At 42.5% G+C, this 14,746-nt stretch overlaps 1 protein-coding gene across 3 annotated transcripts in view; it reads right to left on the bottom strand.

The window, feature by feature from the left end:
- GRIA3 (glutamate ionotropic receptor AMPA type subunit 3) overlaps positions 1-14,746 on the bottom strand; it is a 308,412-nt gene that overhangs the window by 217,382 nt on the left and 76,284 nt on the right. For all 3 annotated transcript variants that reach the window (XM_055564728.1, XM_055564729.1, XM_055564730.1), the window contains one exon: positions 11,856-12,095. In XM_055564728.1, the coding sequence (XP_055420703.1) occupies positions 11,856-12,095 (240 nt within the window). The remainder of the gene's footprint in view (positions 1-11,855; positions 12,096-14,746) is intronic.

Raw genomic sequence — 14,746 nt, 5'->3', positions numbered from 1 at the left:
CTCCATACCCCTCCTAAGAGTGGTCATTTGAAAGAGAGTTCTGACTTCATTATCAATGGAAGTGCTATAATAGCTCTCAAAATTTTAAAACCTAAAAGGATCACTCTAGATTCTACTTACTTAATATCTTGTCTACAGTCCCCTGTTAAACTGTGAGTTTATTAAGGGCAGACACTTTGCTTCTTCACTTCCATAATCCCAGGAATGTTCCGACACACAGACCCTGAACTCAGGAGTTTCTGAGTTGAAGAACAATGGAGTCCATTTCCTCATTTTTGCAGATGTGGAATCTGAGGACCAGAAAGGCTATATGACTTGCCCAGGATAACATGGCTACTTAATGGAAGAGCATGAAACGGAGGATATGGTTTGATGATGCTTTTCTTCAACATCCTTGACTGAGCCAATAACCTCTCACAACAGGGTGTTCTTGATGTGTGCTTGGAGGCTCTGAGTATATGAGAAGAGACAGAATGTTTCTGGAGAACATTCTGTTTCTCAGCATTCCTCCTGACTTCCTAGATACAAAATAAACTCTTGAAATTACCCTTAAAAACTTGGGGCAGAGAATGTCGGTACTCTGTGTGACTATATGCCTATGAGAAGGCAAATGTGGCCCCTTAAGTCTGCAGTGCAATGCATGTCAACCTCAGTTTAGAGAACTCTCCAAACATCTCTTTCCCGCAATAACTCATTATAGGTCTGTCATCCATGAATTCATCTAAGCCTTTATTTGGGGGGAGAGGGAAGCTATTTATATTTTCAGTCTAATCCACCATTCGGTGTAATGAGTTCCATATGTTTCTTCCATTTTCTACCTGCTGTGAAAAGTAAGGCTTCCTTTATCTGTCCTAAACTCACCTCTATGGGCTATATGCTGGAAAGACACACACACACACACACACACACACTCTCACTCACTCACTCTCTCACATACACACACACACACTCTCTCACACACACGCACAGTCTTTCTCTGTCTCTGTTTCACACTCATTCTCTGTCTCTCTCCCCTCTCACACACACACACACTCTGTCTTTGTCTCTGTCACACACATTCTCTCTCTCTCTCCTCCTCTCTCTCTCACACACACATACTTTCTCAGCCAACACATTCTTTCTCTTCCCCTCTCACACACACACTCTCTCACACTCTCTCACACACACACTCTCTGTCACATTGTCTCTCCGCCTCTCTCACACACACTCTCTCTCTCTCACACATGCACACACACGTGTGATTTAGGAGGGAAAATGACCCCACTATTAATCGTCATCTCTATTTACAAGCATATTAAAAATTCAAATGAAAGGAAGCTGAAATAATGCAATTCAAAGTGAACACAGTGGCAGCTAATTACCCCAAGGAGAAGGACGTAAATCCTTGACAAAACAGAGGCCGGTTGACACAGGACTCAGCGGAAATAAATGAGAGAGGCCTGCTAGGGAATCGTGCCTGGCCGCGCCCTGCCTGCCTGTGGTGAAGTTAAAGCACCCTGTGCAAGTTCAGCGTGGCCCAGGAACATAACCTGTCAGCCTCCTCGCCTGACATGATCTTAATTAGCCTCTGTTCTACTGCCGAGAAAGCCTGCTGAGGCAGTTAGCACCAGAGAATTAATCAGATCGTTTGTGGAGTCGACAAAGCAGGACAGCAGTCGACACTGGCAACTTATTGATTGGAAAGGATCCATGAAGACTGCGAGTGTTGTAGGCTCTATTCACGCCCCTCTTTCACCCTGAATGAGGGTGCTCCACAGAGACTGTGGGGGAGGTGCTCCCCCTTAACCTCTGCCCCTCCCCACCAGCATATTCTGTCTTCCTGGCTCCTGTACATGGTATGGCTAAGACATCCTGTGTAGCTGTCTTGATGCCAAACAATGTGTTTGCGAGGGAGAGGGAGACAGCACTGTGGATTTTGTGGCAAATTGCACTTTTGCTACAGGATTAGTTAGGAAAATGGAATATTGCCAGCATTTCCCTCCCTCCTTTTGTTTACTGCCTATTTTCAACAGCTCTGTAATTGCTTTTCATTTCGTAAAAGGAACACTGTTCCCTTTTTTTGGTTTTTCTTTTAATTGTGGTGCTTGCCCTAAGCTCTGACGTTTGGGAACATTGATGAGAATGCCATGTTGTTTTGGGTCTGGATACCCACTAGGCCTTAGCCATCAAAGCAAGATTATTGCTAGGGAAGGCAGTTGGGTGGTGGGCTCAGAAAGAGGTTTAAGGTCTTCCATGAAGCCTTCTCTGATGGGTCCAGCTTGCTTATTGTGAACTTTTTTTTCTTATTTGGACTCTTACAGTACTTCAAATGCATACTATCCAATCAAACTCTTGTTTGTGCTGTTTTGTATTTATCTTTGCTTCATGTGTATAGATCCTATCCCGTCACTCTGACCATAAAGTAAGTTCTCCAAAGCTAAATGTGCCACCTCCCACTGAATGTAACTCTTAACACCAATCTAGGCACAGTAAGAGATAAGATGGGTTCATTCCAACCCCTTGAGGAATTCTTACAGCCATTTGTCCTTTGACCCTGCTGCCACCTTGGCACTATTGGTATCTTGGTCCAGATAATTTTGAGGGGGTGGGGGTGCTGTCCTGTGCACTGCATGATGTTTAGCAGCATTCCCAGGGATTGAACCCAGGTCTCCTGCATTGCAGGTGGATTCTTTACCAGCTGAGCCACAAGGGAAGCCCATGACTACTGGAGTGGTTAGCCTATCTCTTCTCCAGCAGATCTTCCTGATCCAGGAATTGAACTGGGGTTCCTGCATTGCAGGCAGATTCTTTACCAACTGAGCTATCAGGGAAGCCCTCCTGTTCTCTACTTACTATGAAAAATGTCTCTGCTGCTGCTGCTGCTAAGTCACTTCAGTCGTATCTGACTCTGTGCGACCCCATAGATGGCAGCCCACCAGGCTCCCCCGTCCCTGGGATTCTCCAGGCAAGAGTACTGGAGTGGGTTGCCATTTCCGTCTCCAATGCATGAAAGTGAAAAGTGAAAGTGAAGTCGCTCAGTCATGTCCGACCCTCAGCGACCCCATGGACTGCAGCCTTCCAGGCTCCTCCATCCATGGGATTTTCTAGGCAAGAGTACTGGAGTGGGGTGCCATTGCCCTCTCTGAAAAATGTCTCTAGATATTGCCAAACGTCCCCTGCCAGGGGGTAAATCACACTCCCTCTGCATGGAGGATCACTGTTAGAATGATAAGAGGGAAAGCTGATTGAGCATGTTACCGTGTCCAGCTTGATGCTAAAGACATGACAGGCATTCTTTTGTTTCACTTCCATAGCCAGCCCTGCCCTGGCTTGAATGGTTGCTCAGGGGGCTCTGGGAGATGAACCTCAAAAGTCACAGTTGTAGATCTACACTACAATCCGTCTCTTCCCCAAGGGACATTTACAAGAGCCTCTCAAAGACCTCTCAGGCTCCCCCCTGAATTAATGGGACGTGTCTGCTACCCCTTGATGGTATAAGGACCGCACATTCATTGAAAACTAGCTATTCAGCTTAGTGAGGGTTAATTCCTCAAGGAGCTTGATGAAAAGCAGCAGCAGGTCAGAGCAAAAGCAACCCTGCCAGCTGTCACCTCCCTTTCTCAGATGTGAATAACCTTCCACACAGCTCCGGCATGCTAGGGGGCTACACATCTATTTCTTTCACTCACGGTGTCATCTGAGCTTGAGAAGCAGAATTTCCAGCAAGCCCACAGGATTGTCATTCCTACCCTAAATCCTGACCAGCTGTCTTGCAAACAATGCAGTCAGTCACCAGAGACGGGGCAAAAGAAGGCAGACCAACCAGTGCGGGTGCGTTGTTCTGTGGAGGAGCGGACTACTCCAAGCACCGCTTTGAAGATGAAGGAAAACCCAAGAGAAAAATTTTGACATTTCAGCTTAGTGTGTCTCTGGAGAGGAATATATCTCTGGCTGCAAAGTTAATTCAGTCTCAAATTCACTGCCACCAAGGAGTTAACACTACATTCAAATTAGTCGTGTCATTTGATGGAGAAATATTCTACTTATGGAAAATACCTTTATAGGACAACTGCCTTTCTGAGTCTGAGCTGGAAATATTACTGTAAACAGGATCTAATCACAGCGAAGCCTTTTTTCAGCTTTGCATGACAGCTGTAAAATATGACAGTATTTATTAATAGTCACTGCAGTCTAATCTGCAGCATTGGAGAGATACAGTGGAATATGTTAAGCTACTGGGAGAACAATTTCCACAGTAACTAATATTCTGCCTTTGAAAGGGTAGTTGAATGTCCTGTGATTTTTTTTTCCCCTCAACTGATGGTCCAACCTCAGGAACAAGCTACTGAGCTAATAACCTTTGTGGAGAGGAAGTGTTTAAATGATAATTTATTTCAAGAGCTGACAACAAATTGCTCGGCACTTTTTCTCTTTATGCCCCAAAGCAGTCAAGGATGTGCAAATCGAAGTATTAAAAAATATGACAGCTTTAGTATTTTCATTTTCAATGAATTTCTCATTATAGACATATGCACAGTCTTTTATTCATAATCCAGTCCAAATAGTCATTCACTATTATTATTGTGCAGGCCCTTGAGATACTCCTATAGTTGAAGCCTCATCACAATAGATTAGGCAGGCTGCAGAAACTACCAAATGTCTCAGGTACTGTCAACCCCGATTATTGCTGCTCAAACAGGGGAATTTAGTATCTGCCTCTCAATAGATAATGTACTCTCTGGTTCTACCTGATTTATTCAGATATAAAAAGTAGCTTGAATTTCAATAACAACTCTTTTGGCTTCATTGTTCCCAGAAGGCAACTGGACATGACTAGAATTGGAGCCATCTGTTACCTCCGCACATCCTTTAATCAGTTCTTACAATGAAGGAGAAAAACATTCTTGTTAATCTGTCTTTTAAAAAATTTATTTCCTGCTACTTTCTTTAAATGTCCTGCCAAGTAACCATGGTAGAATCTATTGGGTTGGCTGAAAAGTTCATTCAGGTTTTCCTGTAACATCTTATGGAAAAACCTGCGTGAACATTTTGACCAACCCAGTATCAGTCTCTCCTTTGCTTTCTTCTTCTTCAATCAAAAACAGTCCCTTAGTGATGATGACTTGCAAGTTCAGATGTTTTCTGGACTCTGGAAATGGCCTTGGCCCCAGAGAGGAATCTGTGAGTTCAGATTCACCTCGGAGTTAGGTCCCCACCACCGCATTCTATGAATGGGCACCATGGGCAAAGCCACCTATCTGGCTGCATTTACTACTTTTGTTCCCCACCTGCCCCTTAGCCTGGATTTTTCACCCACTGCTTATCTGGATTCCTGGGACTCTGGGACCAAAGGCTCTTGTGTTCATTTGTAGACATCAGCCTTTAAGAAAGAAGTGGACAACTAGAGTGCATGCCCAGGAAGGTGACTAGGATAGGGAGGTTCTAGGTAATAGTTCCTTTGAAGAATAGCTGAAGGGAATACTAGGGGAGGAGCTCCTCATAATGTCAATGTTAAAAGTGTGGGAGGCAATATGGCAGCCCAGTGAACAACACACACAGGCTGTGGAACGTGGCAGGCTTTGCTCAAAATCCTGGGTTTCATTACTTTGGCACGCTAAGCTGTGTGATCCCTAGAAGCCATCATTTCATCTTTTTATACTTTGATTTCCTTCTGTTGTAAAGATGCAAGGATGCCATGAGGATTGAATGTGATCATTCACAAACTCAGGGCCTAGTATGTAATAAGTGCTTAAAAATGGCAGCTGCTCTTATCAAACTAAGATAATAAAAATGATGACAAAAATTGGGATCTGTTGTTTTGTACCAAAGATTGGTACTGGGATGTGTATGTGTGCATGCGCATGTGTGCGTGCATGTGTGTGTGTGTGCACATAGAAAGGGAGAGAGACAGAGAGAGACACACACATACACAGTGAGAGGATCTATGCCTTATTTGGGAAAGAAGAACTGGATGGCAAGGATGAAGCCAGGTTACGTAAGTAGGGAGTAAATGATAATGTACAGGAAGATGTGAGGGTTTGAAGCTCTGCTTGCCTCTCTGTAGAGTTAAAATCCAGCGAATCTGAAAACATTCATGATCCTTGGAGAAAGGCTCTTTTCCTTGTCTTGGAGAATCTCTTTACCTCTCAAGCCCTTCAGGATATTTTAACATTTTCCCACCTTCCTAGCTATTTGGCAATACTTTAATCTTTTCACAGGGTGCCTGCTCTAATGAATGCAAATTTTCTTGGTGGATGGGCGGGGAGGGGGAAGTTGGGTTAAAAATGAATTTTTCCAGGCCCCTGAGATAAATGACTGTTTCAGCAACAGGATCTCAAATTCTCAAAGGCAGGACCTGAATTCTGCTTAAATACTGCCTGTAGCTGAGCACTAGGCAACACCCAGCAATTGTTTGTTGACTGATGGGCTACTTGTTGTCACTGCCCGTGTTCTTGCCACAACCTTCTAGTGCAAACAGAAAGGTCTGAGAGAAGGCGGGTGACTTCCTGAGAGTTACCTGGGAACTGAGTAGGGAGTTTCAGGTGGAGAATGGGAAACGGCAGGAGTTTATTGAACACTGGCAAGAAGGTAGGGACTGGTTGCCTCAAAGGGCACTTGGAGCTATTATCTCATTATCTAAGCTGAGAGCCACAGGCTGGGCCAGGTTCTTTCATCTCTGTGGGTTGTGCCCATTGAAGCCAAGGAGAGTTGTCAGGTGCACGAGAGAGTCTGGCTGCAGTTCTCAAACGTGTTGCTGTTCTGGGGGAAGTGTTAGCACCACAGAGAGCTAGATCACTTGCACCCAAAATATAGGTCTAATAGCAAAGCGGAAGCACTTTTATGCAGGTGTAGGGACTGGTTAGGACAGAGATGCCAAGCCAGGGAGGGCAGGTGTAAGTAAGTGCCATAGTGAGGAGTCCTGGATAAGTAAAAAAGAAAAAAATGAGGTGCAAGTGTTTAAGACTCTGCACTTTTGCTTTAGGGGGCACAGGTTTGACCCCTGGTCAGGAAGCTACGATCCCCCATGCAGTGTAGCCTTAAAAAAGGGTCAGTAAAGAGAAGAGGTTACAAAGAGGGTGTATGTCACACTTAGTAAAGCTCATAACTTTTTCAAGAACTGACTTTTGATGTATATAGCCCCAAGAGCATCAATTTCAATTTTGCATTAACAAACCAAGGTGGTTATTTTAGTAACTAAGCAAGGTGATGACCAGCAAACAGAAAACCAGACCTTAGTCTGCAGACAGAAATCAAAGCATACCTAACAAAGCTTTGAAATCCACTCAGTGGTTCACAATTTCAGAGATAAAATTACCCTGATTGTGCCATAGATATTTTAAATGACCTCAAATGTTTAACCCATTTCTCAGCTCCTCACTCATCTCTCCCCTTATACAGTGGAGTCACATCATTTGTATATTTAGCTTATTTGATTGTAATTATAGGTGCTCCCTTCTGTCTCTCTCCAGCTTCCATTTCTCTCATGTAATTTTAAAAATTCTACAATTATACTTTGCAGTTGTAATTTTCCCCATAATGTTTATTACTAAAGCAATAGATGATCACTGTAAAAAAAAGAGAAAATATAGAATAGACATACTATTGAATATTTTAGCAAACCATACAACAGAGTTTGAGTTATAAATTGGGTTTTCTCTTTCTTCCTTTTTCTTTCTTTCCTTTAGTAACTAAGTAACTAACTTCCTCCCTCCCTCTTTCGTTTTCTTTGTTTCCTTCCCCCTTCCCACCCTCCCTCCCTTCTTGGTTTTTCTGACTCTTTCAGTCCAACATTTAAAAAACAGTTATGGGCTTCTGGATGAATCACTAGTGGAGTTGGGAAAACACTAAGTATCTACCCAGGCCTGTGCTAGAAACTGGGTAAGCACAAAGTCTCAGTCTGGGGACTAAGCAATGATCTACTATCACAATGGAGAGAAGCACTTGGGAAGGTCAATAGCAGACCCATTGAATTAACAACAGAAAGCAAATAAGTGCCAAGTGAATGACATGGACAAAAGCGTTCTAGGGGCCTTCAGAGGTGTGCAAAATTTCTGCTCCTTAAAACTGGTTCTCCTCCTGCCCTCAGTACCTCAGTAAATAGCATCACCTTATCATCCAGTCTCTCAAGCCAAAAGATTAGCAGTCATTCACGAATCCTTCCTTTCCCTCACATCCCACAATCAATCTGTCACCAAGTTCTGTTGATTCTGAGTACAAAATATATTTCAACCCTGTCTACTTTTCTCCATTCCCAGCCTAGTCTAAGCTGCCATCATTTCTCACCTATAGAAACTTAAGTGAGATCACGTGATTCCCCTACTCAGAATCCTCCAATGACTTCCCATTGTAGTTACAATAAAATTCATATTCCTTATCCTGGCTCCTGTGTGTATGCCTTGGCTTTGATCTGACTTCTGTTTTCATTTTCATCTTAGGTCACTCTCCACTTCCTCACAACCCTTTAGCCATACTTGTCTTCTTTCAGCTTCTCAAACATACTAAGCTCTCCCTGCCACAGGGCCTTTGCACTTGCTGTTTTCATTGCCTAAAAACTTGTTCCCTCTATTCTTCACATGACTGTTCCCTTCTAATTCTTTAGTTCTCAACTGAAATGCTCCTTCTTCATGAGGTTGTCACTGAGAATCCTTTGACAATTATGTCCTATTGATTAGTATCTGTCTTTGTTTCCTTCATAGCACCTGACCTAAATATAAAATTTTTGCTTATTTTTCTTTGCTAACTTATTTTTCTCTATATCCTTTATTAGAATGTAAGCTTTACAATGGCAGGAGACATGTCTATCCTGTTCAGCAATTTAACCCTACTACCTATTGAGTGAATGAATTGTTGTGCACTGGAGTGGTCAGGAAAGGCTACCTTGAGGAGGTAGAGTTTGAAGTGGGTTTTTGAAAAACAGAAGGATAGGCAGGAAGAATTTCCATAATCAAGATGGAGAGAATTCCAGGTGGTAGTAGAAGGGCAGTTCCTGAGGCAAGTGTGGTTCTGGCACATTTGGGCAACAGTGGAAAATGGGCGTAGCCTGCAATGGACGTTTCCCATCAGGTAACATAAAGACAACAGGTTTGTTAGTTGGTTGAGGCATAAGTATGCCTTGAGGAGTAGACTGCTTTTATTTTTCAATGTGGGCAAATAAAAACCATTGAAAAATTTGGACCCAGGTTGTGGTGTGCAATGTTTTAAGAAGGCTTTCTAAGGGGGAAATTAGTATAAAACTTTATAGAAAATTACTTCTTAAACAGAACAGATTAATCCCACCAGCTAAATGGCTATAGAGGAAAAAATATGAACCCACATGAGTCAGAAAGGTTTCATTTGGTTCTAAGACCACAGAACCGAACAAATTATTTAATGAGATGATTTGAGAAAAACTATGCAGGATTAGAAAATAGAGATGTGGACTTTCTTAGTAGCCCAGTGGTTAAGACTCCATGTTTCCAATGCAGGGGATGCAGGTTTGATCCCTGGTCGGGAAACTAAGATCCCACATGCTGTGGAGCAACTAAGCCCACGCACCACATCTGGAGAGCCCGTGTGCTCTAGAGCCTGTGCACTGCAACAAAGGCCCAGCACAGCCGACAAAGAAAGAAAGAGAGATGGGCTTTTGCTCCCTTTCCTCCAATAGAGAGCTAATGGGCAAAGGAGGGTCATGAGAGATGAGGAGAGAATACATGAACTTGTGTCTCCTGCTTTTCACAAAGTATTAGCAGAACTGATATTTAATTTTAAAAAGTTTCAGGAGAGAAGTTGTCTAATTTACAAATATTAGTTTTGAAAATTAGATTTTTATGTACTAGATTCTACTGTATATAATACATGGAAATAGGCTAACTCATCTTCAGTGTTTGAAAGAAAGGAAATGCATTAAAATTTAGCAAATTGTGAATTAGAACATTTAAACTATCTTGGTATCCTAGTCAGGCAAAGATGTGCAAGAACACAGGGTACTCCTTTCTGATTCTGCCTTTGTTCATGTTCTTTTTTTCTTCCCCAAACTCTATCTCCCTCTTCTCTTCCAATCCACAGCTTACATATCTTTTAAGGCCTGACTCTTCTAGCCAGCCTTTGAAAATTCTAATTTCTTGGAGTTCTACTTTTTCATAAGTCTTACAACAATCAGAATCTGTAGTGTATCACTTAATTTGCTACTGAGTTTGATACTTTGTTCTGAAAGTTGTTCATGAATTGTTTCCTTAATGTCCTTTTTCTGTCTACCCCCACTGGAACTGTATTATATAAGCATGTATCACAAGATTTGAATAAACCATTGAGGGTGGATAACACCTTATAGATTGGTTGACTAACTGATAATATGTAAGCTAGGATTAGTAATAAGATTCAAAGTATCCCAAGTCTGGTATAATATTAAAAGTCATAGCATATTACATTAAGAAGGGACATAACTTTGGTTAGGAGATCAAGGCCAAGAAAGCCTCAGTGAGTTGGTTAAGGTCAAAGAGCTAGTGAGTGGCAGAGAATGGACTAGAACTCTGCTCTCCTGTTTCGGGTTCATGAAATTTGATAATATTTTGGAGGTAAGTACCATAAGCAAATACAGGCCTTAGGGTTTCCTGAGAGGGTTTGATGATCTATCAAAATAAGAGTGAAGTGAAGAGCACTCTGGATTCCTAAAAACAAAATGGCCCTTCAAGTTCAGTTACCTATAAGGACGTCACTTGCAGTAATCCCTCAGAGAAGTCTTCCATTTGCTCCTTCTTTCTCTGAATCAGAAAATCCTGAGTCAGAGACAGCCATTCCCTGCGTGCATGTGTCCTAAGACACTTCGTGTCCAAATCTTTGTGACCCCATGGACTGTAGCCCACCAGGCTCCTCTGTCCATGGGATTTCCCAGGTACGAATACTGGAGTGGGTAGCCATTCACTTCTCCAGGGGATCTGCCTGACCCAGGGATTGAACTCCGGTCTCCTGTGTCTCCTGCATTGGCAGGCAGATTCTTTACCACTAGCACCACTTGGCAAGCCCTTCCCTGCATATAGCCAGGGTTATATAGGCAAACAAGTGATAAAGTAACATTGTCTTTTAGAATCTCATAGTGATAGGATTCCCTGGTTTTACTAAGAAAGCCCTCAAAGATAACTAGATTTTTGAGGAGTCTGTTTAGCTGCACTATGGTGTGTATACCTAACTGGATACTATTTAAGATCAGACCCCTAATTTTTGAGACTCTTTCCATATAATATGTCATCAATAGATTCAATATAATATGCCTCACTCTTAGAAAATCTATCCACCCCCCCAAACCCAGTTTAGCCAGTCTCCTTTCATTATTTCCATCAGCTAGTTGTTGAGGCCCTACAATCTGAAAGCCTAATGTGATTTGGAAGCCAGAGACATTGCCACTAGTCCCAAATCTGGGGTTAAGCTACTGTGTGAAAAAGCATTTTTCCTTTTTGGGCTTCAGTTTTCTCATCTATGAAATGGGGATAATTGTGGTCTCTGGCTGGATTAATTCTGCAAAAGCTTTCCAGCTTAGGCCTTTCTCTACTTTAGACTAAGCCACTTTTGCTTAGTGTATTTTAGACCAGATCAATTATTTTGAGGAGGAGGGAGGGTTCTTTTTCAGCAACAGTGATTCAACCAGGAAGATAATCCGAAACCCCTTTTCAAAGTTTGGGATGGGAGGACATGTATAATTTGAAAAATTAGATTCTAAAATTAGTATTGCTTTGATTCTTTTTTTTTTTGGCCCTACTCTTCAATTCATTTTGAATAATAATTACAGTTTTAAAAGCATATGAGATTTTATTTACTGGAAGGGAAGGGGACAAGCATGAGTTGAGGAAGGTTGAAGACCACTGTTACGTGAATATTCAAAGAGGAGAGCAGATGCGTCTTACCTCTTTCTGTGTCGTAAAGGTACACAAACTTCTCCCACTTGTAGTGACCCAGCAGACTCAGGATGGCGCCCTTCAAGGCTGGGCGCATCTGGATGACAAACTGCACATCTGCATCAGTGGGGAAGCTGGGCGTGACAAAGGACGTGTGCAGGGCTCCACAGAAGGAGGTCAGAGTGTTCATGGACATCTGGTCATAGAATCCAAAGATGGCATACACCCCTCTCGAGAACTGGGAGCAGACTGCAATGAGAAAAGGAGAAAGACATTTCAGTAACTTCATGGTCCTTTGCTGCAGCTTGCAGGGTTGGAAATAGAGTGCATAGTTAGACTCTAAAAGACAGACAGAAAACCAGTGGGTGCTAAAGTCTCTAGAAGCCCTTGGAAAATCCAGTTGCCCAGCAGGCAAAGGATAAGAAAGGGAAGAATTTATCTGATGCAGTTGCATCTTCTCTATGAGAGAAAACTAAGCATGAGCAGGAAACTAAGAGCAATGTGGGAAGCAAAGAGGTGAAGGTTGTATTACCCTCCTTCAGTAAACCTCCCAGTACACCCGCAAGGCACCAAGTGCTCCCACACTTCCACCGTAGCTGCCCAGGGGCCTCTTAGGATACCCAGGCCCCATCAAGGTATTGGGTTGGCTCAAAAGTTCATTCAGGTTTTTCCAGAAGGTGTTATGGGAAAGCCCAGATGAACTTTTTGGCCAACCCAATAGAATTATCTTGTGTCTCACCCCTGCAGTGCTTTTCTACTAGGTAACAATAGTGACTGATGATTTAGTCAGATGGACTGCTAATGTGTCTTCTAGGAAATGTATTACTCCTCTTAGGTTGTTGTTGTTTAGTCACAAAGTCGTGTTTGACTCTTTGTGACCTCATGGACTGTAGCCCACCAGGCTCCTCTGTCCATGGCATTTCCCAGGCAAGAATATTGGAGTGGATTGCCATTTCCTTCTCCAGGGGATCTTCCTGACCCAGGGGTCAAACCCGCGTCTCTTGTGTCTCTTGCATTGGCAGGTGAGTTCTTTACCACTGATCCACTTGGGAAGCCCCTTCTTAGGTTACATAATGCTTTACCTATCTAGTTATGTTATGATGAACATTATGTAGACTAATAATGAGGAGAATTTCAGATTCTGGGCAAGTCATTGGGAATACTGGCTTTTCAGTGCCCATGGGGTAGGTGGGCCGATTCTGCCCCTGTATAATAGGTAAAGTTCTATCTTAATCCTTTTGATTTGATCTTCTAGACCTGGTAGCCCACACACAGAATGTTCACGTCCTCCTCACGCTTGTGGTGAGTTTTCTTCCATCTCAAAATGGGTCATGCCACTACCTCTTCCTTCTTCGGGCCCAGATGAGCTTAAAAAATGGGAACCAATCTCAATATTAGCGTAAGTAGAACAAAATTAGCAAAGCAAATCAGCTACAACAGCACCATGTGGTGCATTCCCAAACCAAGTGGAAATGATCTTCAGATTATTTGCACTACTGCTCCCTTCCATTCATGAGAAGCAGGCAGAACAGGCAGCTGATAATGCAGTGTGATTTAAGGGCCCCTGCTTGGTCACCCTTATCAGCTAGGAAGCCAACGTTAGGCTTACTTTTTCAGGTTTTGAGTTATGAAAAAAAGCCTATGGCTTGGGAGCCCCCTCCCCCAAATTACAATCTTTTTTTAGCCATTAACATGTCTAATTAGATGTCAGGCTGCTGCTGCTGCTAAGTCGCTTCAGTCGTGTCCAACTCTGTACGACCCCATAGATGGCAGCCTACCAGGCTCCCCCGTCCCTGGGATTCTCCAGGCAAGAACACTGGAGTGGGGTGCCATTTCCTTCTCCAGTGCATGAAAGTGAAAAGTAAAAGTGAAGTCGCTCAGTCGTGTCCGACTCTTAGCGACCCCATGGACTGCAGCCCACCAGGCTCCTCTGTCCATGGGATTTTCCAGGCACAAGTAAGAAAATGGATAGATTCAGTTTTGATGGGAATGGATGGGGTCAGAGAAGAGAATGTAAAGGGTTTGCTCCCTTTTATCAGCCAAACTCATGGCTCATTGGCTTGAGGTAGCATTTCAAAGGTGATTATCAGTCACTCAAGGGCCTCCTTAGGGGAAGACAATTGCTTCCAACTTGAGGAATTCTAAGTGACCTTCAAACACATGCAAGAAAAGCCTTTATATTAAAAGGAAAAATCAACTAGAGAATGAACCTGGGGCATTTCATGACATGGGGCCAAAAGAAGTATTCCGAAACAAAAAGGAAGTGGCTAGATGGCACTTTGTCTTAATCGTCACCAAAGGAGACATGAAGGAGAGTCCCATTCCCAAATTCATCCTGTCAATGTAGAATTTTGCAGTACTAGGTCAAATCTTGGCCAATACACATAACGTTCTGTATAACATTGACAACAATAATGATAGCAGTTATTGAGTTCTTAGTAGGTACCAGCCCATGTGCTAAGCACACATATTATCTCTCTTAATATTTCCAACAACCTCCTGAGGTATTACTATCATTTCTATTTAATAGATAAGAATTCTGAGACCAAAAAATGTTCTATCTCTTAAGTGGAGGGGCCAGGACTTGAACCTGAGTCCAACTCCAAATCTCACACTCCCTGGGACCCAAAACAAACAGTGACATTGGTTAGTATTTATTGGCTTGAATGAAATAGCATTTCCAGATTTGGCAAATAAAAATATATTGAATATATATTTATATAACTAGAAAATAGATAAATAGAATGTCCAACTAAATTTGAATTTCAGATAGATAAGAAATTATTTTTAGTTTAAATATGCCTCAAATTCACACATATACTGAAAAATTACTTGTTTATTTGAAATTCATATTTAATTGAAAATCCTGAATTTTATCTGGCAGCCCTAGAAAGAATCCA

This window comes from Bubalus kerabau, chromosome X (assembly GCF_029407905.1).
Source record: "Bubalus kerabau isolate K-KA32 ecotype Philippines breed swamp buffalo chromosome X, PCC_UOA_SB_1v2, whole genome shotgun sequence".
Lineage (NCBI taxonomy): Eukaryota > Metazoa > Chordata > Mammalia > Artiodactyla > Bovidae > Bubalus > Bubalus kerabau.
Note: the sequence above shows the minus strand (reverse complement) of the source record. Positions and strands in the feature narration are given on the sequence as shown.